This window comes from Dama dama, chromosome 23, assembly GCF_033118175.1.
Source record: "Dama dama isolate Ldn47 chromosome 23, ASM3311817v1, whole genome shotgun sequence".
NCBI classification, from domain to species: domain Eukaryota; kingdom Metazoa; phylum Chordata; class Mammalia; order Artiodactyla; family Cervidae; genus Dama; species Dama dama.
Window position 1 is genome coordinate 72,416,341 of NC_083703.1, and position 24,681 is coordinate 72,441,021.

A 24,681-nucleotide genomic window follows, 5' to 3' on the forward strand; every position below is an offset into this window, starting at 1 on the left:
TAGGATGAAGGGGGAAGAGAAAGAAGCATCAGAAGAAGCAAAATAAAGAAGTAAAGGATTCCATTCCCGGTGACCAGCCATGGTTGGTCAGATAATAAGAGAGGATTTGGGGAGAGGATTCAAGACAGAAAAGAAACCATCAGGGAGGGGTCAGGTCATGGGTGGGCCCTAGGGATGTAACCACGGGAACAGATCAAATGCAGAGCAAAGGCAGAGAGGTGGGCAGGAAGGGGACCTCAGGCTTGGGAAGGGCGTGCTGTGATGGCTAAGAACCAGGTCTTGGACCAGAATGGGGGGTCCAAGGTCCATCTCCACCCTTAACGCGCTGGCTGACCCCTGGCAACTCACACAATCTACATCGCCTCACTTTCCACAGCAATAAAATGGAGCAAACAATACCTTTGCCCTTCAGGGTTGCCTGAATACCAAATGAGATGATGCTTGTAAAATTCCGTTCAGTTCACCGCACATCTCAAATGGAAGGGGTTTTGTCTGTTTTGTTCACTGATGAATCGCCAGCACCAAAAACAGGACCTGGCCCACAGTGGGTGCTTAATAAAAATTTGCTGAATGAATAAACAGCAGTCATTATAAATATTATTATCATAATTATTATGCAGTAATAGACCTAGCTGAGCTGGAGCAGAGAAAAACAAAGGAGCTTTTTTACAGATGCGGAAACAGGCTGAGACAGGTGAAAGGATTTGCCTAAGATTATACTCCTAGCAAGTCACAGAGCAGGATCTGGGTTCCCGGCCAGGGTCTTCAACCCCAACTCCTCCGTCCTCCCTACCTATTTCTCGCCTATCTTCTATAAGCATTCCCTGGGTGCCTAATAAGTGCAGGTATCTGACAACATAATGGGGATAAAAAGAAACTTAAAACCAGAATTCTGGCTTTAAGGATCTTATAGACCTCTAAAGAAAATCTACAGGAAAAGAATATAGTTGAGAAAATTCAGATTTTTTTTTCTTTTTTTTAAAAATATGGACTTTTTTTTTAAGTCTTTATGGAATTGTTACATTATGGCTTTTGTTTCATGCTTTGGTTTTCTGGCTGCCAGGCATGTAGGATCTTTAGCTCCCCGACCAGGGATGGAACCTGCACTCCCTGTATTGAAAGGCAGTCTTAAACACTGGACCACCAGGGCAGTCCTAAGTTCAGGCTTTTTTAAAAAGGGAGCTCAGAAGAGGAAGAGACATGGTAAACTTGCCTGCAGATGAGAGCTCTGAGCTACAGCCTGAAACAGAGAAGAGACAGAGAAATCAAGGCTGGTACTAAGCTTGTACTGGAGGTGACCTAGGCAAGCTCTTGACAGGACACTGGTAGCTTGAGATCAGCCACAGCCGCCGTTACACCAAGGAAACTGGCGAACTCCAGGAAGCAGAGTTCTCCAACTCCGTTTCCCACCCATCAGCCCCTCCAAGAGCTACTTAATCAGTACACTGCTTCTCAGAACAGACATGAACCAGAAAAAAGTTAACAGTCTCAGCAGACTCATATCCTTATGTCTTACCTCCTACCTGGACAATCCCCCACCCCCCATCCCTTTGGAAAACACGTTATCAGCTCTCTTGACAAAAAGCACTTAAATTTGCCGTCTCCAAGCACAAAATCTCCCCTCCCTGTTTATCTCAGGACAATTTCTGAGTGGGTCTCAGGTGGCGTCAGTGTATAAAACCTGCAATTTGCTCTGTGAACGAGCTGGGAAAGTGAAGGGCATCCCTCCAGGCTGTGTATAGGCATCCCTTCTTCTCCCTGCCTGTAGTCCTGGGAAAATGACAAAGTCTTATTTTCAATTCTGAGTCTTATTTCCACGTCCATGTGAGCTGGTCAGATGGAAAAGAAAGAAGGGAGCAAAGGATGGTCTAAACAGAGGCAAGTGCAGGAGTCAAGGCAAAGAAAGGTGTGTTTAAAACACACACACAGTTTTCATGAAACTGAGAAAAGTAACCTGACAATGTCAAGAGGGACAGAACTTCACCGAACTGCTTTCCTCTGCTTCCTGAGCACAAGCCTGGACTATTTCCCAGCCTCCCTTGCAGGGGAGTGTGGCCAGGCACCAGATGCGGGCCAATGGAATGTGAGAAGACATGACGCGCCCTACTTCCTGGCCAATAAGAACCTTCCACTGCCTCTTTCAATGCGTTTTTCCTTTTCATTGGCTTGATGCAGAAGAGCATGATCTTGGAAGCCACGTGTGGAAGACAGCAGAGCCACAAGACGGGAGGAGACCGGGTCTTTGAATCATTGCGTGGAACAGAGCTGCCCACTGATAAGAGTACCCATTTTGGATTTTACAGGAGAGAAAAATAAACTTGTGCTGGATGTGTTCTGTGTCTGTGTGTTTGCTGGTTTCCTACAAACAGAGGGATAGAAACAGATGAGGAAAGACAACAAAGGGACTCCTGTGCGCCTTCTCTCCAGCCTGGGGGAAAGGGAGCTTCTGTTTCTGGGCTCCGCCAGCAAGCCTCAGCCAGGAGGTAAACTGTTCGCCACTGGAGGCCAGAGTGAGAGCAGGACACCTCCTCTTCTTGGACAAGATTCAGGAAGGCACCGTTAGTCTGAATTCCTATCCCTCTTTCAAAAGAGCCCCAGAGGCTCATTAATGAGTCGGTCACTGCAGAGCATTTAATGAACGTCTACCGTGTATAATGCCTAAGCTTGGGCTCCACCTGTCCATAGCTCCAGAGTCCAGTTGCCCTTCTGAAGACCCGCTTTCCCTCCCTTTCAGGCTCTGGAAAGAGGCAGAGGAGAAATCTTTCAGGCCAATGACTCAAAAGCTTACTACTAACGAGACCAAAAATGATAGGTGGTACCAGGACATTCATCAGATAATACTGGTCCTTTAAAATTCAAAGTCAACCATTCTGATTTCTTCAATAAGAAAGTCTCATTTCATGCTTATATATCTTTTTTTTCCCTTGGTAAATATTTATTTATTTGGCGGCACCAGATCTCATTTGCTGAATCTTCGATTTTTAGTTGCAGCATGCAGGATCTTTTTTTTAGTTACAGCATGTGGGATCAAGTTCCCTTACCAGGGATCAAAACCTGGTCCCCTGCATTGGGGGCATGGAGTCTTAGCCACTGGACCACCAGGGAAGTCCCTTATATATTCCTAATGAGTCTTATATTCCATTTTTTAACAGAGAAAGACCAGAGCAGCAAGTAGCCTTGATCTGAGCTTTTAGTAGGCAAACCTACTGGGGACGGTTGAATGCTGTTTTGCTTCACTGTATTTTTTCCTTTTTCTCGTGTGTGTGTTGTTCTGGCGTTCTTGTGGTATTATTTGTTTTTGTTTTTTCCCACTAACTCCTCTTTATGTAACACTGGATTTCTATTTATGGTAATGACCTAAAGATCCTTTATGAAAATAAGTTTCGGACTTCCCTGACGGTGCAGTGGATGAGAATCCACCTGGCAAGGCAGGGGGCACGGGTTCGATGCCTGGTCTGGGAAGATTCCACATTCCACCAAGCAACTGAGCCCGGGCTCTAGAGCCCGCGAGCCACAACTACTGAACCCACATGATGCAATTCCTGAAACCACACGCTCCAGGGCCCACAAGCCACAGCTAATGAGTGCCTGCGCTGCAACTACTGAAGCCCATTCACCTGGAGCCTATGCTCCGCAACAAGAGAAGCCACTGCAATGAGAAGCCCACACACAACAGTGAGGAACAGTCCCCAGTCGTCACAACTAGAGAAAGCCCACGTGTGGCTACGAAGACCCGGCGCAACCAAAGATAGATAAATAAAGTAGTGTGTGCATGTCCAGAAAAATTAAAAATAAATAAATTAAGGCTTAGGAAGGTTAAGTGTTTTGTTTTTTTTTTTTAAATAGTAAAGAAATAGCAACCCAAAGGGTATATGGCCATGGTTCGGCATGGGAAGGTACATCAGTGAACAGCTTTTGGGAAACTCCGGCTTACCCCCCAGGGTCACACCTCTGGGCCTTTGCTCAGGCTGGTCCCGCTGCCTGCTCTTCCACGCGGACCTCACTAGGCTCCCTTGACCTTGGTCCGGGCTGAAGTCATCTGCCAAAGAAGCCATGGTAACAATGTGCACGTGGTCAGGCACGGGAAAGGCTAAGCCAAACAGGCAAATCTGGGTGGCTGTTTTTCCCCAGAACAAGGAAAAGACAGTTTGGCGACCCGGGACACGGAGACCAGTGGGGAGCAGGACTTGCCCGGGGTCATTCAGCAGGTTGGGGCAGAGGCCGTCTCCGCCTCACACAACATGGATGAAGGACAGAATGGCACCAGCAGGACAGAGGCTCTGACGGGTAACTGTACTTGGGGAAATTTATTCTAGATACATACTGATCCACGGGTGAAATGATGAATGGACAGCTTTATCTCGCAGAGCAAAATTCTGGAAACTACCTAAACAATCCGTGCAACAACAGGGGCTTGATTCAACAAATGATGATTCAGCCATACAATGAAATACTATGCAGGAGTTAAAGCAGATAAAGTTCTTTACTTAGAAAGATCAAGAAAGCTCTCTGATATATAAACACAGCGAAGAGAAAAAAGCAAGGTTCAGGGCTTCCCTGATGGCTCAGTGGTAAAGAATCTACCTGCCAATGCAGGAGACACGGGTTCGACCCCCGATCCAGGAAGACCCCACATGCCACAGAGCACGGGCCTGCGACCTGCAACCAATGAGCCTGTGCTCTAGAGCCCTGGGAACTGAAACTACTGAGCTCATGAGCTGCAACTGCTGAAGCCACACACCCTGGAGCCTGTGCTCGGCAATGGAGAAGCCACCTCAGTGAGAAGCCTGCACCCGGCAACCAGAAAGTAGCCCCACGTGCCACAACTAGAGGAAAACCCAAGCGACGTCGAGGACCGAGCACAACCAAACATAAATAAATGAATAAGTAAATAAATAAAATTATATTAAGCAGAAAAAAAGGTTCAGACAGGTGTGGATAATATGCTGCCTTTGGGGGCAGAGAGAGCAAAACAGAAACCTACGAAGAGGAAATAGCAAATAGGGTTTGCTCATATTAGATGGAACCATGTGACACTGCCATTTTGCAGGTCAAATAAGTTCCACCTTAATAGAGTGACTCTGGAAGGAAAAGAAAAAACGGCAAATAACAGTTGACTGGGGAGTGTGGAGCAAGCAACCAGAGAAGGACAAGGGAAGAAGGGAGACTTTACATTTTGGTCTAAATGTGGGGTTTTGAACCACATGAGTGTACAACCGATTAAAAATATAAAAGAATGAATAATTAGGGCTCCAGGGCCAACTTTGCTGGCACGGAAAACTTGTGTCCATATCCACGCCAGATGGGGTTCTTAGGGAAGAACTATGTACACCTGATACCCGGGTAGGGGCTGTCCCAGGGGAGCCTCTGACAAATTCCCACCTACAGGACTTGCTCGGTGACATTTCTGAGCCTACCTGCTGGGTCAGAGCTCAGAGGCCCCCAGCCTTGGCCAGGCTTCTGGCAAGGCTGCCGCCAGTCCTGTGGGGTCACGGGGTTGGCAGCAGGCTGCCATGACCTTCGGGTGATACCCCCTTCCCAGATAGGGTTGCACGGAGCGGGGGCTGATGGGAAGAGCGCTGGGGCAGTCACGCGATCGCCCTTACCAGGGATGCGGCTTGGCCAAAGATGGCTTTAGAGAGATGGATCCCCAACACAGCCCCTCCCCAGACTGTGGTCCCACTCCACACCCCTCCTGGAGACGGGAGGAGAACGGCTGTCCCCGGTCTGGGTTGCTCTCTGGTTCCTCATTCAACAACACCCAAAGGAACCACTGAAGAGGAAGCATAGTTATAATAATGACGGCAGTTGCCGCTGCTGAGTGACACCCGTGTGCCAGGCGCTGGGGCTAGGCTGCATGCATGCTCAGTCGCTTCAGTCATGTCCGACTCTTTGTGACCCCCATGGACAGTCGCCCGCCAGGCTCCTCTGTCCATGGGGATTCTCCAGGCAAGAACAGTGGAGTGGGTTGCTGTGCCCTCCTCCAGGGGGTCTTCCGGACACAGGGATCCAACCTGCATCTCTTATGTCTCCTGCACTGGCTGGCCGGTTCTTTACCACTAGCACCATTTGGGAAACCTGTGGCTAGTACTTGACATCAACCATCTCATTTTAGCCCTCATTCGGAAGTTGCCACCATACTACAAGGCCAGGGAAACTGAAGGTCAAGAAGAGTGAGCTGTTGAATGAAGCAGTGTCATCTGACCCCAAAATCTGTGCTCATGATCACTAAAGGATGTCTTATGCCTCTGTTTCTCCACCTGGGAAAGTGGAAAAAGCAACAAGGCTTGTAAACAGGGGCTGAGGAAAGGGGCTGGAGATGTTTAGACCAGAGAAGACTCTCGAAGGTGTTAAGATCACAATCTTTGCATCTCCCCAGCGATGTCCGGGGCAGGCACAGATAATCGCTCACCAAATATCCATTCTTCCCCTTCTTGCCTCCTAACAGAAGTGTAACCTTGCTCAGGGAAGCAATGTGTCCAGCTAAAAATATTCACCTTCCCAGATTCCTTGCATTCAGAGAAGGCCACGTGACCCACTCTGCAGGAGATGTGAGTCCCCGCTGGGATTCTTTCTCCATCAAGAGACACTGGTGCGTTCTGCCACCGGATATGAAGATGAAGCTAGGGGTGCCGTGGCCACTTCTGAGTACAAGGCCAGAAGCCACCTTCTAAGGAGAGCAGGAGGGAAAGACAGAGGGAGGTGGGCCCCCAGAGCGCCTTGGAGCTGCCATGTCAGCCTTGCACTGCCTCTCTGGCCTTCTTCTGGGAGAAGATAAGTCGAGTGCTTAAGACAAGTACTGCGACCCACAGCTGAACATGTTTCTAACCCACACAGCCCCCAGGGCAGGACTGGGACCAACGAACTGAAGTGACAGAGAAGCAGAGCATTCTCCTGGTTTGAGCCAATCTTCAAGCCAAGGCTATGCAAAGTTGGCCTGGACCGGCTCAAGAGGAGTGAGTTTCCTACACCTGGAGACACAGAGGCAGTGACCAAAGGGCCGTTTGGCAAGGGTGATGGGCAAGGCATTCTGACATTGCCTGGGGCTGGACCAAATGGCCTTGCATGCTTTAATCATATCCACTTTGAGAGGTGAAGAAAGGACCCCAGGATGTGTGCCCAGCCATGTGCCGGCCAGGTTGCTGCCCTGCGATGACCTGAAAGGCCCCACCCAGGCTGTGTCTACACTTTCAACAATGAGGGCAACAGTCTACATCTGTGCTGTCCGACCCGGTAGCCAGGGGGCCCTTGACATGTGGCTACTGAGACTGAAGAATGGCATTTTCATTTTAATGTATTGCCATTTAAATTGCCACACATGCAAGAAGAGAGGCACAGACGCGGAGAACGGACTTGGGTACACAGCAGGGGAAGGAGAGGCGAGGACAAATTGAGAGACCAGTACTGACTTACGTACACTGCTGTGCTCAGTCATGTCCAGCTCACTGCAACCCCGTGGACTGTAGCCCTCCAGGCTCCTCTGTCCATGGGGTTCTCCAAGCAAGAATACTGGAGTGGGTTGCCATTTCCTTCTACAGGGGATCTTCCCAACCCAGGGATCGGACCGAGGTCTCCTGCATTGCAGGCAGATTCTTTACCCTCTGAGCCACCAGGGAAGCCCATATATATATATCTACACTAGCACGTGTGAAATAGAGAGCTAGTGGGAAGCTGCTGTATCACACAGGGAGCTCAGCTTCGTGCTCTGTGATGACTCGGAGGGATGGGATGGGGGTGGTGGTGGAAGAGAGGCTCAAGAGGGAGCGGATGTGTGTGTGTGCTGTGTGAGGGAGGGCGTGTATGTATACACATAGCTGATCCCTGGTAGCTCAGCTGGTAAAGAACCTGCCTGCAATGCAGGAGACCCAGGTTCAATTCCTGGGTCGGGAAGATTCCCCTGGAGAAGGGATAGGCTACCCACTCCAGTATTCTTGGGCTTCCCTGCTGGCTCAGACAGTAAAGAATTTGCCTGCAATGTGGGAGACCTGGGTTGGATCCCTGGTTTGAGAAGATCTCCTGGAGGACAGCATGGCAATCCACTCCAGTATTCTTGCCTGGAGAATCCCCATGGACAGAGGAGCCTAGCAGGCTGCAGTCCATGGGGTCACAAAGAGTCAGACAGCACTGAGCGACTAAACACAGCACTGCATAGCTGATCCAAGACATTAAGAAACCTGGGTTCGATCCCTGGGTCAAGAGGATCCCCTGGAGAAGGGAATGGCTACCCACTCCAGTATTCTTGCCTGGAGAATCCCATAGACAGAGGAGACTGGTGGGTCCACAGGTCACAAAGAGTCAGACACACCTGACGTGACTTAGCACAGAGCTGATTCATGCTGTTGCACAGCAGAAGCTAACACAACACTGTAAAGCCATTATCCTCAAATTAAAAGTAAATGAATAAACTGCCACACGCGGCTAGCGGCCCCCACACTGGCAGAGTGACCTGTCCCCACCTCACCCCTAGCACTCTCTCCAGCCTCTTATCCTATGGTTTTCTCTCACTCCACCTCAGTCACGCTGGTCTCCTTGCTGCTTTTAGAACATTCCACGCACCTCCTACCTCTGTCCTCTGCTGGGATGCTCTTCCCTCAGGTACTCCATTAGCTAACCGGTTCAACTCTTTCATGTCACATATTTAGAAAGGCAATTTGCCCCCTCCCACATGCTCTAAAATTTATTTGTTGTCTGCTGTGCTGTCTCCCCAGCTGGAATGTAACTCCATGCAGGCTGGGATCTTGGCATTTTCTTCCCTAAGCATCTACAACACTCCCTAGCACACAGTAGGTTGCTGTTATTCAGCCACTAAGTCATATCTGACTCTTTGAGACCCCATGGACTGCAGCACGCCAGGCTTCCCTGTCCTTCACCAACTCCCTGAGTTTGCTCAAACTCATGTCCATTGAGTCAGTGATGCCAGCCAACCATCTCATCCTCTGTCGCCCCTCAGTCTTTCCTAGCATCAAGGTCTCTTCCAATGAGTCAGATCTTTGTATCAGGTGGCCAAAGTATTGGAGCTTCAGCTTCAGCATCAGTCCTTCCAATGAATAATCAGAACTGATTTCCTTTAGGATGGACTGGTTTCATCTCCTTGCAGTCCAAGGGACTCTCAAGAGTCTTCCCCAGCACCACAGTTCAAAAGCATCAGTTCTTCAGTGCTCAGCCTTTTTCAAGGTCCTGCTCTCACATCTGTACATGACTACTTGAAAAACCTCATATAGCTTTGATTATACAGACCTTTGTCGGCAAACTGATGTCTCTGCTTTTCAATGCATGTTTGTTGAATGTGATTGAAAGCTTAACTGAGTCAAATGCAGGGTGGTTCCCCTTAAGAGCTGTTGAAGACCTACCTATCAGTCAGTCAACAAGGCTTCCTGAGCCTCACTAAGTGCTGGGTGTTGTGCGGTTTGCTGGGACCTGGCAGTGAACACAGCCGACGGGGGTCCCCATGCTCTGGGAGTGGACAAAGCAGCAGGGAAGACAGAATGAGTCAGGACAATGGTGGGGGTGGCAGCTGAGACCGGGGCACATGGGGAACATGTAACAGGGAACCCAGACTAGGAAAGAGCTCAGGGCTCCCCTGAGGAAGAAATATTTGAGCTGGGTGAGGTCTGATCCATGAGAAGATCAAGAGTAAGGGAAAAGCATTTTAGGCACATGGAACAGAATGTGCAAAGGACCAAGGGCAGGAAAGAGCACGGCCCTTTGGAGGAACCTAGGCTGGAGGCGAGTGATGGGGAGAGTGATGTGAGATGGGGCTGGTGGGGGTGAGCTTGAGCCAGACAGGAAGGGTCTTGGGGGGCCAAAGCAAGGAAGCTGAAATTTCTCCTAAGGGCAGACACCCGTGATGCCCACATCACACCACCTCAGTGTAACCCCCAGTTTCACCCATGGCTTTTCGGGACAGCTCCACGCACAGGAGGATGCCCCTGGCATGGCCAGCATGCCATCCAGGCTTTCTGCCCAGAGCCTGCCCTCAATGCTGCAGGAGGGAGGCCCCTTCAACCCACCCCAAATGCAAGCACATCCGAAAGGACAGGGGATCTTTGCCCCCAGAGAAATCTGCCGTGAATGGAGACTGGAGCCAGAGGGTGAGGCCTTGCCCACCTACCCTCCCCCCACGCTCCAGGGGCGCAGTCTCGGGAGTGTTCTGTACTGAGGTTCCCATTCAACCCAGCTCCTGTGGCTGCCACCATGCCTCCATGACACACATTTATATTCGCTTTTCCTTCTTCTCTGTCTCACTCTACCCACCCACTTCCTCTCACCTCCTCCTTCTTGGCATCACTTCCCAAATCAACTTCCTGCCCCTAAATCCTCATTTCAGACTCTGCCTTCAGGGGAAACCAAACTGAAGACTCCATGAAAGTTTTGCTCATTAAAGTGATACATATGGTCAGGCTTACATTTTATTAATTTTTTTTTTTTACTTTTTGGAGGCACCGCAGTGCGTGCCAGATCTTAGTTCCCCAAACAGGGATCGAACCTGCACCCCTTGCAGTGGCAGCCTGTTTTTAACCACTGGACCACCCGGGAAGTCCCCAGGTCTACATTTTAAAATCTCACTCCAGCTGCTGAGCAGACTCTAGGGCAGGAAGAAGACTGAAGAGCTGATGAGGGGCCCTTACAGTGGGGCAGTAAGAGGCACTGGCGGCCAGTTTGAGGCTGCAGACACCAGGGGGTCCTTGGATGCCCCTCAGGCCGAGAAGCTCAGCAGCAAGGCAGGGTGACAGACACTTGGCCCCAGCCTGCCTGTCTGTGAGAACCAGGCTCGCCAATTTCCACCCTGCAAGCCCGCCCTGGCTCTGGAGACCTGTGGCAAAAAGATGCTATTTTTAGAGAGCTGGGTGTTTACTTGAAGGATTTGAAGACTGGGCTTTATTTTTAACTGCTCTCCCAATGGCAGGGACCCGCTGGTGTGGACTTAGGAAGTCAAGTGGAAGTTGGACTGGGCTTTGGAAACCCAGGGGAGTGAAACAGCCTGCGCTTGGGGAAGGATGAAGCTTGGAGGAAATGCCAGCTTGCCTCTCTGAGTTCCACTCGCCTGACTCTCTGGGTAAGAAGAATGATGGTAAAGCTGGCCATGGCCTCTCTTTACTGAGCACCGAGATTGCATAAAATCCTCTACACACATCCTCTCATTTAGTCCTCACTGCAATGTGGGAGGCCAAGGTGTTAACTGTTCCCATTCTGCAGATGAGGAAAGTGAGGCTCACGAAGGACAAGGGACATATGTCTGCAAAAAACAGAGTGGGGGACTTCCCTGGTGGTCCAGTGGTTCAGAATCTGCCTTGCAATGCAGCAGACGTTGGTTCGATCCTTGGTTGGGGAACTAAGATCCCACATGCTGCGGGGCATCTAAGCCCTTGTGCCATAGTGAAGACCCAGCACAGCCAAAAAAAAAAAAAGAGAGAGAGAGAGAGAGAGAGAAAGAAACAGCAGGATTCGAACCTCAATTTCTTCACCTCCCCAGGCTTTCAACTGCTCTGCCATACAAAAGGATGGCTGGCCAGGCACCAAGGTCAAGGCACGGAATATCAGACTGGCAGGATAGTAACCTGAAATGTTATTTAGCACTCAAAGACTTCCAACAGTGCTTAGGAGGGTAGAGTCCGGATCAGAAAATCTGAAGCCTTGTTGTATCAGTTACTTGGGGACTTTGGGCTAGTTTCCTCATCTGTGAAATGGGTTACTATGATATATTTAATCCAGCACTTCCCTCATGAGGATTTGGCTCTGCCCTGGTGACTCAGACAGTAAAGAATCTGCCTGCAATGCAAGAGACCCAGGTTCAATCCCTGTGTCGGGAAGACCTCCTGGAGAAGGAAACGGCAACCCACTCCAGTATTCTTGCCTAGGGAATTCCATGGACAGATGAGCCTGGTGGGCTACAGTCCATGGGGCCACAGAGTCGGACACAACTGAGCGACTAACACTTTCATGAGGATTAAAAGAAATGATGCGTATAAAAGGGAATTAGCACAGAGTCTGGTACCCGGTGGTCAGAACATGGCCCTGACCTGTGCCCGGCCCCATCCTAAGGGCTTGATCCTCTCATATCGCCAAGACTGGTCCCCTTGTGATCCCCATCTTAGAGATGAGGAAATGGAGGGACAGAGGGACTTCCCTGGTGGTCCAGTGGCTAAGACTCCACACTCCCAATGCAGGGGCCTGGACTCGATCCTTGGTCAGGGAACTCGATCCCATGTGCTGCAACTAAAGATCTTGCATGCTGCAACCAATGCTGTGGCCAAATGAACAAAATAAACTATAACTGTAAAAATTAAAAAAACAGAAATGGAGAGACAAAGTTTAGAGGGAAGTCACTTGCCCATAAGGTTACCGAGTGTCCAGAACTAGAACCGAGGCAGCCTAGCCCCGAGTCTGAGCCCTCAAGCACTTACCCTATGGCCACCACTATTATTCTCACCGTTACTGTTATTCCAACACCCTGTGTCCAGGCCCTTCCGGTGATACCCCAAGTCCCTGGAGCTGTTGCACCCCAGCTCAGGTGGCACGGTCAGGGGCTTGGCAGGGTTGGACCTTCTACTGGGACATGGGGAAACCCTGGCATTGGAACAAAAAGTTGATATTTCTCCCCAAAGTGCAGGCTATTGGCCTGTCTGTTCTCTGACTGCTATTTAGGCTGACATATCAAGCTGGAAAGGTTCCAGAGCCAGACCGAATCACAGTTTATAGGGCCAGGGGTGGGGGAGATAAAATGTTCTTTTCCACCTCCCAGATCCCTGTCCTCTTCCTGGTCGATCTATTACATGTGACCCAGAAACCAAGCGAAGTTTCGCAAGAGCCCCCCACACTCTGTCCTGTGGCCATGCTCCTCTCCCTGGGTCACTGCCCCTTTTGAGGCCTCAGTTTCTCCATCTGCTAAATGAACACACTGGGCGGCATCCTCTGACCAGCTTTGTCTGAGGACTGATGGGAGTGATGCTGAGTGTTTTCTCTGCACCTCTACTCTCCGAGCTCCAAAGGCCTGGCTCCACCAAACACTCTGCCCTATAGTCTGAACATCGCCCTGCTGCCAGGGACCCAGGCAATCTCTTCTCTCTCCCTAGACCACTGGGCTCAGAGGCCTTAGAGTCACAGCTGCCTCGTGTATATCATGAGAATCCAGCTCTGACAACTCAGGAAATTCCATTCATCCCCAGCTTTGGTCTCTGGGAGCAAGGGGATTTTGTCCATCTGGCATTTCTCGGAAGAGGAATAGGATGGGGGGCAGAAATCCAGGGTTTGGGGCCTTTCCAACATGTTGAGGCCACCCCCTGGGCATTTAATCCTCCTTGATGGAACCCCATATCCAGGAATCTCTGGAGGTCAGCTGGAAATAGAACAAGGGAGAATTTCTGCTTCTGTGAGCCTGGGCAAGTTGACAGGGACCACTGGGTTCATGGAACACCCGACCGTCCTCAAACAATTTGGCAAAGATGCAAAAGACTGATAATCATGGTGTTGATGATGGTATGAGGAAAATTCCCTCTTATACATTGTTGGGGTGGGTTATAAATTTGGTGTGACCCTTTCTGGAGATGAACTTGGATTCTGATAATAATTAAAACACACATTCTTTTTGACTCAGCAATTCCACTTCTGGGAATTTAACCCATAAAAGTACATCTGTGCAAGCAAGGACGACAGGCAGAGACACGGGAGCATCCCAGGAGGCTAACAACTTGGCTCGCCTTGCAATGATTACTCTTAAATATCTATTGAACATATATGGGGAGGGGGCAGTGGGACCTTAGATAGAGGTGATTTGGATTTTTTCTTGTTTGTGTTAATCCACTCAAGGGTACCACAGACCTTTCCAGGGGAGAGACCACTGAATTTACATTTTGACCATGAATGTCAAGAGTCAGTCCCTTGAAAAGACCTGGGCTAATGACCTTATATTTCCAATGCATTTGAATGATGCCTGAGTAGCCCTGATAGGACAGGGTACCTGGCTGAGCCATCCCTTTAACCAGATCCATGAGCAAGAACATGGGTCCAAGGATGTTCACTGCAGCCTCATTTGTAATCGTGAAAACATGAAATGCTTTCGATCTCCGTCGAGAGAGATCTGGTTAAATAAACCATGCTGCATCCAAACTGTGGAATATTATGCAGTTATTAAAAAGATGAAGGCAGTATGTACATAAGATGAAGAGATTTCAAAACAAATTAAGTTTAAAATCAAAATGAAGAACATTATGTAGGTAGTTTGGTTGTGGAAAATAAAAACAAAAAAATCACAAACCGGAATAGGTAAACGGAATGATTCTGTGAGTGAACTGTTAACAATGGCTACTTTAGAGGTACAATCAAAACGGAAGTAGAAAAGAGGTTTTATTACTTTTTATCTTCTATAATTCTGAATTTCCTTACATTTCAGCAAGTATGCTGTTCTGAACAATGTTTTAAAAAAGAAAAAGAGGAAAGAGAGAAATTACCATATCTGAAGTGGCAGAAACTGTCCTGGGTAAGATCACAGACTCTGGGGCCAGATTTATAGATCTATCACTTACTACCTATGTGATTTGGAGTATGTTCTAACAGTCTCTATGTGCTACAGTTAGAATTAGACGAGTGGACTTAGCTAAGCATTTAGAACACTGCCTGCTGCGTGGTAAGTTCCAAACTCCTTAACCCGGCGTTCAAAGCCATCCTCACCTGGCCCTCGGCTGCCTTCCCAGCCTCATCTCTAATCTCTTTCCCCACCCACGGCACCCCTGCAAATGACTCATGGCTCCCAAAATAAACCACACACATTCCTACCTCCATGGCTTTACCTGGAGTGACCTTTCTCTCCTGCTTTTCCACCTGGCAAACTCCTAAGCAGACTTACCCACAACCTGCAGGGCATCTCCCAGACCACCTCTGGGGCAAGTAGTTACTATTTGCTCCTCTAACACACCATTGATCGTGTCAAATTCCAGCCTGTCCTGTCCACTAGGCTGTGGGTCCCCAGAGGATGCTAGCCACGCTGATCATTTGGGTGTCCAGTGTCCCAGTACAAGCTTGGCCCAGAGTAAGTGCTAATCAACAGTTCTGAAAGAAAACCAGCTAAAGGTTAGGTCATGGTTAAGGCCACTCTAGAACCAGATCTCTTGGCTCTGGGGTCTCAACTCCCAGCTCTGCCATTACTCAGAGGAATGATGTTGTTTGAGATACTCAATCTGTCTGTGCCTCAGTTTCCTCATCCGTAAAATGAGAATAATAGTACCTTCCTCATAGGATTGTTCTGAGGATTGAGTTAATATAACTAAGGTACTTAGAATCCTTCTGGTTCCTAAAAATAAGAACTACATAGATCCTCGTTAAATAAAAATTAGATAATCAGGCACAAACATGGGCAAATTTAGCCCTAGTCCAAGGCCAGCCCCTCTTCCCAGGATGGTCTATACACCCGGGAGGTGCTGGTAATGCGTGCTGGCAGATGTGAAATCACAGCCTGAAACAGCACCAGGACTTCCCTGGGGGTCCAGTGGTTAGGAATCCGCCTGCCAAGGCAGGGAACATGGATTTGATCCCTGGTCTGGGAAGACCCTACGTGCCACCAGACAACTAGGCCCGTTAGCTACACCTACTGAGCCCACACTCCACAAGAGGAGAAAGCGCCACATTAAGCCCACTCACTGCGGCCAGAGAAAGCCTGTGAGCAGCAACGGTGACCCGGTGGGCCGAAACTAAATCAAGAAATAAAAGCTCTTCATAAAAAAAAACAAAAAATGAAATAGCACCAGACCCATTCTTTTTGTTGGTCAAGGACCAACCTTGGTCAGGTGCCTGCAGGTCTCTCATACCTGTCAATCTCTAGTCAATGTCTCTTTTCAGCAAAAATGGACCAGACTTCAGGCTTAGCATCTTTGGCCTTAAGGTTGACCTCAGATTTGAATAGCATTCTGTTTTCAGAACGTCCCACAATATGGGTCTCTCATTTTTAACAGTGTTCCAAAGTCTTCCTTTTCAGTAAGTGTACATATTTTAAAGTAAGTTGATTTAAAGATAGAGATTAAATTGGAAAGGTCCATATAGTCAAAGCTATGGTTTTTCCAAAAGTCATGTATGGATGTGAGAGTTGGACCATAAAGAAAGCCGAGCATCAAAGAATTGATGCTTTTGAACTGTGGTGTGAGAGAAGACTCTTGAGAGTCCCTCAGACTGTAAGGAGATCAAACCAGTCAATTCTAAAGAAAATAAATTCTGAATATTCATTGGAAGGACTGACACCAATGCAGAAGCTCCAACACTTTGGCCACCTGATGCGAAGAACTGACTCATTGGAAAAGATCCTGATGCTAGGAAAGACTGAAGGTGGGAAGAGAAGGGGATGACAAGGATGAGATTGTTGGATGGCATCGCCGACCCAACGGACATGACTTTGAGCAGGCTCTGGGAGTTGGTGATGGACAGGGAAGCCTGTCATGCTGCAGTCCATGGGGTCGCAAAGAGTCAGACACGACTGAGTGACTGAAATGACCGACTGAGACTGGAAAACAGAGGTGATACGTGGATATAGCAAAAATTGGGACTGTGGTCTGCAGAAGATACAAGCCTGAAAAATTGTTGTTGGGACTGTGAGAGAAGACAGGCTTCCCTCCAGCTGATATTAATGTAATTCTCAAGGGAGACTCAGATCAGTACAGAATGACACGTTATAACACATTCATTGTTAACAGCGTACATCTTCTTGCACGCCTTCACAGCAAAGGCCCTTTACATGGTCTATCTCTTTTATCTCTTTCAATACTTTGAAAGAGAATTAATGTGATTCCCAATTGACTGAAATGGAAATTGAGGCACAGAGAGGTGAGGTAACTTGCTTAAGGTCACACAGTTTGTAAGACGCTGAACCCAGATTCAAACCTGAATCTGTCGAATGTCATAGCCAAGCTCTTGGCTCTAAGCTTGCCAAGCTCTTAGCTTCTGCTCATCTGAGAAATTCACCTCCCAGCAACTCACAACGCCAACGCTAACCCTGCATTCAACTTGGGAACTTCCAGGGTCAGCCGGGGAGTAGGCGAGAATCAGGGTGGGGACGTGGAGGAGCAGAGAACACAAGTGTTCAAGGAACCCTATCTTCAGGGTCACACCGATGCCACCATGGTCCAGAACCTGAGATGTTGCAAACGTTCCACCCCAGGGAGGCTGAGAACTCCCGCAGGCCAGCCCCTGCCTCTGCTGCAGTGGTACAACGACAATAATAACAACAAGAATCCCAGACAATGACAACAGCAGCTAATATTTATCCAGTGCTTCCCGCTTCCGGCCCTTGTCCTGAGTGCTGCGTGTATAGTATCTGGTTTAACTTTTGTGAAAATGTTTCGAGGTAAACATTTCATCTCCTTTTAGACATGAGAGAATTGCAATCTGGAGAGAAGACAAGATATGGCCAGCAGCAGCAGAGGGCAAGCTCCACTCAAAACCTCTCGCTGTGCTCCTTCCAGAAGGGAGCCATTTATCAGGGTGTTGGCATGACAACCAGAAGGATTTAGATGCCTCCTCAAACATCCCAGCTTCCCTCCACGGCCCAGCATCCATGACCTTAAAAGGCATTACAAAAAGCGAGAGTAGTCACAAAATCAGAAACCCTGAAGCTAATTCCCCCTTGATCATCTAGTGGCTATGAGCCTTTCTTTGTCCCTTTCTGTACCTCAATTTCCTTATCTGGTCAGTGAAGGAGCTGGACTATCTCCTTAGGGCCCTGAATGGGTCTAGGAGCAACACTGCCCAAGAAAAGTATAACGTGAGACACACATGCAATTTTTTTTATTTTTACTTTTCTAGTTGCCACATTCAAAAATGTTAAAAGAAACAAGTGAAATTTATTACAATAATATGCTTTCTCTAACCCATTTTATCTAACATATAATCATTTCAGGACTTCCCTGGTGGTCCAGAGGTTAAGGCATCGCTTTCCAACGCAGGGGATTGCAGGTTCAACCCCTGGTTGGGGAGTTAAGATCCCACATGCCTCATGGCCAAAAAAAAAACCCAGAACATAAACAACAGAAGCAATATTGTAGTGAATTCAACAAAGCCTTTAAAAATGGTCCACATTCCTCCACCCCCCAAAAATAGAAACATTTCAACCTGTAATCAATATAAAAATTTATTACTAGGTTCCTTTACATTTTTTTCTTACGAACTCTTTGAAAGCCAGGGTCTCCTTCACACTTATAGTGCATCTCAATTTGTACCAGCCACACTTTAAGACCTCGACAGATGCATATGCCTGGGGGCCACCATATTGGACAGCGCAGAGCTAGAGCTGCCTTCAATCTAGAGCCCATCTTAGGGAGTGAGACATCTCAGCTCTCTCCCTTCTCCCTGGGAAAGCGGTCCTGGTCCTGGACTTTTTTTTTCTTTTTTTTTTTAGTTATTTTTATTAGTTGGAGGCTAATTACTTTACAATATTGTAGTGGTGTTTTTCCTACATTGACATGAATCAGCCATGGATTTACGTGATTTCCCATCCCAATCCCCCCTCCCACCTCCCTCTCCACCCGATTCCTCTGGGTCTTCCCAGTGCACCAGGCCCGAGCACTTGTCTCATGCATCCAGCCTGGGCTGCTGATCTGTTCCACCCTAGATAATATATATGTTTCGATGCTGTTCTCTCAACTTTGAACTGAGAAGCTCCTTTCAAGCCCAGAGTAGACAATCTGAGGCCACAGTGGAGAGAAACCCCAGGCTGCCTGGGCCAAGGAAGCTGGTAGGAAGGCTCTCTGTTCTCTGCAGCCTGATTACTCAACAAAGCCCCCGGGAGCAAGACAACTCTGCTTTTCCTCCTAACCCAAAGATTCCCTTAATTGGAAATTCAATCTGAGCTTAAAACCGAGTCAAGCAGCTACCCACGCTCTCCCCCACCCCCCACTGCCACCAGCCCTGTGGGCACCCAGGATAAGGAATCCTAACCTCCCCTCCTGGTGGCACCGCGTGGAGGAAGCTGGCACCACCTCCTCACTGCTGAGACTCAGTGCCCAGCTGTGGGCCTGGCAGCCTTCTTAGAGGGAGCTCAGTGTCTTCATGTTTAAGGGCACATCCTTGGCAGGAAAGACAGGGAGGGTAGGGAAAGCAAGGGGGTGGACAGGGGCAAGCTTTTGCCCCCAGCAAGGGAAGACCTTGGGGAAATCTCTCTTTCTCTGCAAGCTTCCATTTCATCATCTTTAAAATCGAACATGCTAAATGGTGGCAAAGACTGCTTTGACTGTTGGCTGCTCTGTGCCAGGTATTTTTCAGGCATTATCTCATCTACTCCCCAAAACAAACCCAGGAAAGAAAGAAGAGCCAGGGTTCAGAGTGGTGAGGCAACTTGGGCAAGGTCACACAGCAATTCAGCACAAGAGCCAGAATTCCAACTCGTGGACTTCCAAATCAAGAGTTTAAGCTCTTACCTCATTTAAGCTCTTTTGAGCCCCAGGCTGGCACAGGACAGTCTTGGCTTATGCCTGTCGTAACTATATACACTTGGCGTAATAACTTTAAATGTTCCTTTGGAGAGAAGAGACAAATCTTCCATACAGAAGAATTTCTAATAACGTATATGGATACTTTCCCCTCCAAAAGGTAGGGGTTAATTCCAGACCCTTTCTGAGTGTGTGCTGAACTGGGTGTCTGGGATCCAAAGATTAAAATAGGGGAAGGAGAAAATGGTAATTTGACAGCAGAGAAAGCCAGCAGACGCCACCTTAAAGTCTGAAGTTTAGTTAGCAGTAAGGTATGAATGTTGGCTTTGATGAACGTGTCACTGTAATGAAAGAAGCTGACATGAGAAGAATCTGGCTTAAGAGTATATGGGAACTCTCTGTACTACCTTTTCAGCTCTTCAGTAAGTCTACAATGATTCCAACATCAAAGTGCTATTTTTAAAAAGTGACCCCTTGGGACTCACTGGTGATCCACTGGGTAAGACTCAGAGCTCCCAAGGCAAGGGGCCTGGGTTCAACCCCCAGTCAGGGAACTACATCCCACAGGCTGTAAAGACTAAAGATCCCGTGTGATGCAAACTAAGACTCTGCGCAGACAAGTAAATATTATAAAGTGCTCATAAAAGCATCTGATAAATCATATGACTATCTGGCTCTGCCCCTAACCAGGAAATCTTAAGAAAATTACCCATACCTTCTTTCTGCCTTAATGACAGTAACTATTCACACATTCCTAGTAACTCAAAGTTTACAATGTTTAGAGTAGGCAAATGTGCTGGTTAAAGCTTTGGAATCAGAAATGTAGGAGCTGAAGCCCTGGTTCTCTCACTTGCTTGCCAGGTGGCCTGAAGCATACTGTCTTCCTTCTCTGGGTCTCAGTTTCCACATCTGTAAAATGAATTCACTGACGGACACGATGACTAGCAATATCTATGGAGCCCTTGCTAGGTGTCCAGCAGGGCGGTGGACACTGTGATGTGTTCCCCAGTTTCTCCTTCAGAACCACGGATTTATTTCTCCCCTCCTCCTGCCCTCAACCCAGCTGCTCAGAGTGCAGCCTACTGTCAGTCCTGTCCAGGGACTGCCACTAGCTAAAGAGAGCCGACCAGCCCCAGGTCATGTGCCTTCTTGAGGTCAGCTTGGATTCAATGCAGAGGCTCCAAAGATCCGGCTCCCTCACTTCAACTTGGGAGAACTCTGAAGATCATCTTCACTGCAGGGCGCCCCTTGTGGTCTGCTGAGGCATTGCGGAGACTGCATTGCAGCCGAGCATGACCCTCTCTGCCCAACCCTGCCTCCTTCCCTTCCCCAGATATTGATCCTCAGAGTGTGCCCGTAAACTTCCTGCGTATTAATCTCCATCTCAAAGTCAGCTTCCAAGAGAACTCGTCCCATGACAGAAGTGTGGACCGTTGGACGTGCACTGTGTTTCTTAACCCTCAGACCAACCCCTTTTTAGAGATGAGACAACTGAGGTTGATTTAGCCAAGAACATACAACTAAGAAACGGTGGCATCACAGCCTGGGGGTGGAAGTTCAGACGGGCAAACTGAGTTGCCCACGTCTGAGCTGAAAGATGAAAGAGCTAAGACGCGGCCCTTCGCCTGCTTAACCCTGAAGACTACAGTGTGAAAGCCTCCATCCCAGGCCATTTCGAGCCACCAGCAGGAGGGTTCTCGGCACGGGGACAGGCTGGTACCTCTCACTGCTGTCCTGCCACACCCTCTGTTGCCCCCACAGTTCATCAACACCTGCAAAACAGGATTAACAGCAGTACCTACCTCCTCATGATCTTGTAAAAATTAAATGAGTTACTATACACCCCTGATGGCTTCCCTGGTGGCTCAGATGGTAAAGAATCCGCCTGCAAAGCAGGAGACCTGGGTTTGATCCCTGAGTCGGGAAGATCTCTTGGAGAAGGGACTGGCAACCCACTCCAGTATTCTTGCCTGGAGAATCCCATGGACAGAGGAGCCTGGTGAGCTACAGTCCATGGGGTCACAAAGAGTCAGACACGACTCAGCAACTAACACACATACATGAAGACATCAGAATGGTGACTGGCTCACAGCAAGCCCATTATAAGTGTTTGAATATAAACAAATCATATAAGCAGCATAAAGTTGCAACCGTGAATGTTGTAAGAAGACATCTATGCAGCTGAGTGAGAGTCAAGCTGTGACAGGGGATGGGGCCTCAATATGGGGGTCAGACTTGACCCGATCTCTGAAGGAGGAATAGAAATTAAGGGGCAGCAAGAAGAAGGAAGAGTAGTCCAGGCAGAGGAATCAGCAGGAACAAAAGCCTTTGGATAGGAAGAACTAGAGAAGGATGATGAAAGGCCAGTATGACTAGTACAGAGCCAAAAATCCAGGTCCTAGGACAGGGTGGTAGAAAATGAGGCTGGATGGGAGGGTAGGAACCACTTACTACCTGGCCACTCACTACCTGGGTGATTTGCAACTTTATCTTTCAGAACCTCATTTATATCATCTGTAAAATGGAGATAAAAACAGTACAAAGTCATTAAGGAGACTGAATGAGTCAATATTTGTAAACCACTTAAAATAATGCCAAGCACACAGCAGGTGTTATAAACGTTTGAAGGTAACACTGGAACTTTTCCTGAAGTACAGTGAGAAGACATACAGGGGCTTGAATATGGATGAAAGCATAGGTACTGAATGGATGGAGAGTGGATGGATGAAGGGCTGGCAGATGGGTCAGTGGAGGTGGTTGAGAGAATGGACAGGTGGATGGATTGCTGGGTCTGTTTGGGTGATGAAGGTGGTTGGATGGATGGATTATGCGTGGATGGCTGGATGACTGGGTAGGTGGTAGAAGCAGATGTTGTTTAAGTGGACAGAAACATGATTGGGAAAAGGGGTGACTGGATAAATGGAGGAAATCAGACGAATGAAGGTGGTGGGGTGAATGGATGCATGGTTGAATTTAGGATGCCTGGTGGTTCAGTGGATGGGAGAAGTTGAATGAATGTGGGTGCTGGGGATGAGGGGACGGATGGGTGGTTGAACGGGTGTCTGGGTGGTTGGAAGAATGGTTGTGGATGGATGGGTGGATGAGTGCTTGGTTCAGAGGGTGTAAAGAGGGAAAGTTGAATGGACACATGAAGAAATGGTTGGGTGGTAAGGTGGATGTTATATATGGGCTGAGTGGACGGATGGACAGAGGAGTTGGGTGAATGGAGGCATTGCTCAGGTGGGTAGTAGAGAAGTTAGGTGAGCAAAGGGGTTGGGTGGATGGACAAATAACAGGGTGGTTGGATGGGTAACTGGGTGATTGAATGGGCTGTTGGGTAGTTGGATGGGTAACTGGGTGGTAGAATGAGTAAACAGAAAATTAATTGGCTGGGTGGGTGGGATGGTCAGTTGAGTAGAGAGATGGTTGTTTAGATCAATATTATAAAGGTTGGGTGAATGTAAGGTTTACGTGAAGGGAGGGACTGGGTGGACGGAAGGAATCGAGTGTATAAATGGATGGATGATGGATGGACAATGAATGGATGGGTGAATGGGTGACGTGAGATCCCGAAGCACCGCCAACGAACCCTCTATATAAAGTCTTGGGGGGAACCCCTGATGGTGAAAGAGGCAGAAACAGGGCCTCCTAGGTTGCGCTGGCCCGGGACCCCTTCCCGGAGTGGGGCGCTGTCCATTCGCGCCCGCCCGGGGGTCCTACCTGGAGGCGGCGATCTCGGCCTTCTGGCGCGCGATGGCGGCGGCGCGCTGGGCGCCCTCCACGCTGTGGTCCACCTTCTGGCGGACCTTGCTGCTCTTGAGCGGCAGCACGCGGCGTTTGGTGCCCTTGACCAGCACGTTGTGGCGGTACTTGCCCTCCTCGCGGCGGCCGTCGGGCAGCGTGGTGCAGCCGTAGCCGTGGCGCAGGTTGTCCAGCCACTCACCCTCGTAGCGGAGGCCGCTGGAGCGCTCGCTCACGCCGAAGCCCGAGCGCTTGTCGTTCTTCCACTCGCCCATGTAGGTCTCGGTGGTGGTGGCGTCGATGTCGGCCTCGAAGGGCGCGGCCTCGTCGGCGCCCTCGCCCAGGCTGCCGGTGGACGCGGCGTCGCTGGCGCCCGAGCTGAGGTCGCTCTTGAGGAAGCTGACGCGGCTGCGCTGGCTGCCCAGGGACGTGCGCGACTCGGCGCGGCGCAGCTTCCCCAGCAGCGCGCCCCGCTGGAACAGGCCGCCGCCCTTGGCCGCCCGCGCCACCGCCTCGGCGTTGGCCAGCAGGCTGAGCGCGAAGCCGCCGCGCGGGATGGCCGGCCCGGGCAGCGCGGGGCCGTCGGCGGCCGGCGAGGTGGGCGAGTCCGGGGCCAGCGTGCCGTTGCTGTGCTCGCTGCGCAGGGACGAGAGCGAGGTGCGCAGCGGCGAGCGCACCACCACCGCCATCCCGTAGGGCACGCTCTGGCGCACGCCGTAGCCGTGGCGCATGCCGTTGGTGAACTGGCCTTGGTACGTCCCTGCGGGCGAGGAGAGGACGGTCAGTGCGGCCCCCAGGGCTGCCAGGGAGCCTGGCCGTGCCGCGGGCCAGGCCGTCGAGGGGCAGGGGATGTGGAGTGGCCGGAGCCAGAGGGCCTCCGAGGGTTGAGGTTGCCTGAGTGTGTGAGAACACAAGCCTGAAAGGCAGGCGTTGATGCAGTGCTGTGAATAGTCCCGTTGGCGGGAACGTGGCAAGGTCAGAGCATGCCAGATGGAGTGAGGTGGAGTGTCGCAGGGCATGCGTGTGTGAAGCCGTGCCAGCAGGCGGGGTCCCTCGAGTGCATGGAGTTACACGAGTGTGCCCGGACATGAGCAGACGGTGGGTATATTTCTCCTGGTGGGAACACACTAGGGTCTTTAGTGCTCCAAACAGAGTGAGGTTGAGAGAGCCTTTTTAAAGTGAAGTGTGAGCAGGTGAGGCTCTGTGAGTGTGAAGTTAATTGAGCATGCATAGAAATGGAATCACACAAGAGAAATGAAAGTGCCAGAGCGAGAAAGACAGTGAGTTTGTGCAGTAGTGTGAAAATTGCATTTGTGTGAGTGTGCAAGGCAGTGTGTGCACAGAGGGTGACCGAGATCACACCAACGGGTCGTCATGAGATGTATGTAAAGTTATGAGAGCATTTGCGGTCTTCAGTGTGCAAGGACAGGTAAAGTTGAGTGAAGGTGCAAGACTGTTAGAGGATCAGAGAGCAAACTTGTGAGCAGGCAAGGTTTTGTGAGTATGTGAGGTTAAATGTGCATGGTTATCCTGG

The 24,681-nt window shown here is 49.5% G+C and overlaps 1 protein-coding gene across 1 annotated transcript in view; it reads right to left on the reverse strand.

Moving 5' to 3' along the window:
• Positions 1-24,681, reverse strand: part of JPH2 (junctophilin 2) — a 72,579-nt gene that overhangs the window by 24,233 nt on the left and 23,665 nt on the right. The window contains exon 2 of the mRNA XM_061127320.1: positions 23,127-23,907. Coding sequence (XP_060983303.1) covers positions 23,127-23,907 — 781 coding nt within the window. The remainder of the gene's footprint in view (positions 1-23,126; positions 23,908-24,681) is intronic.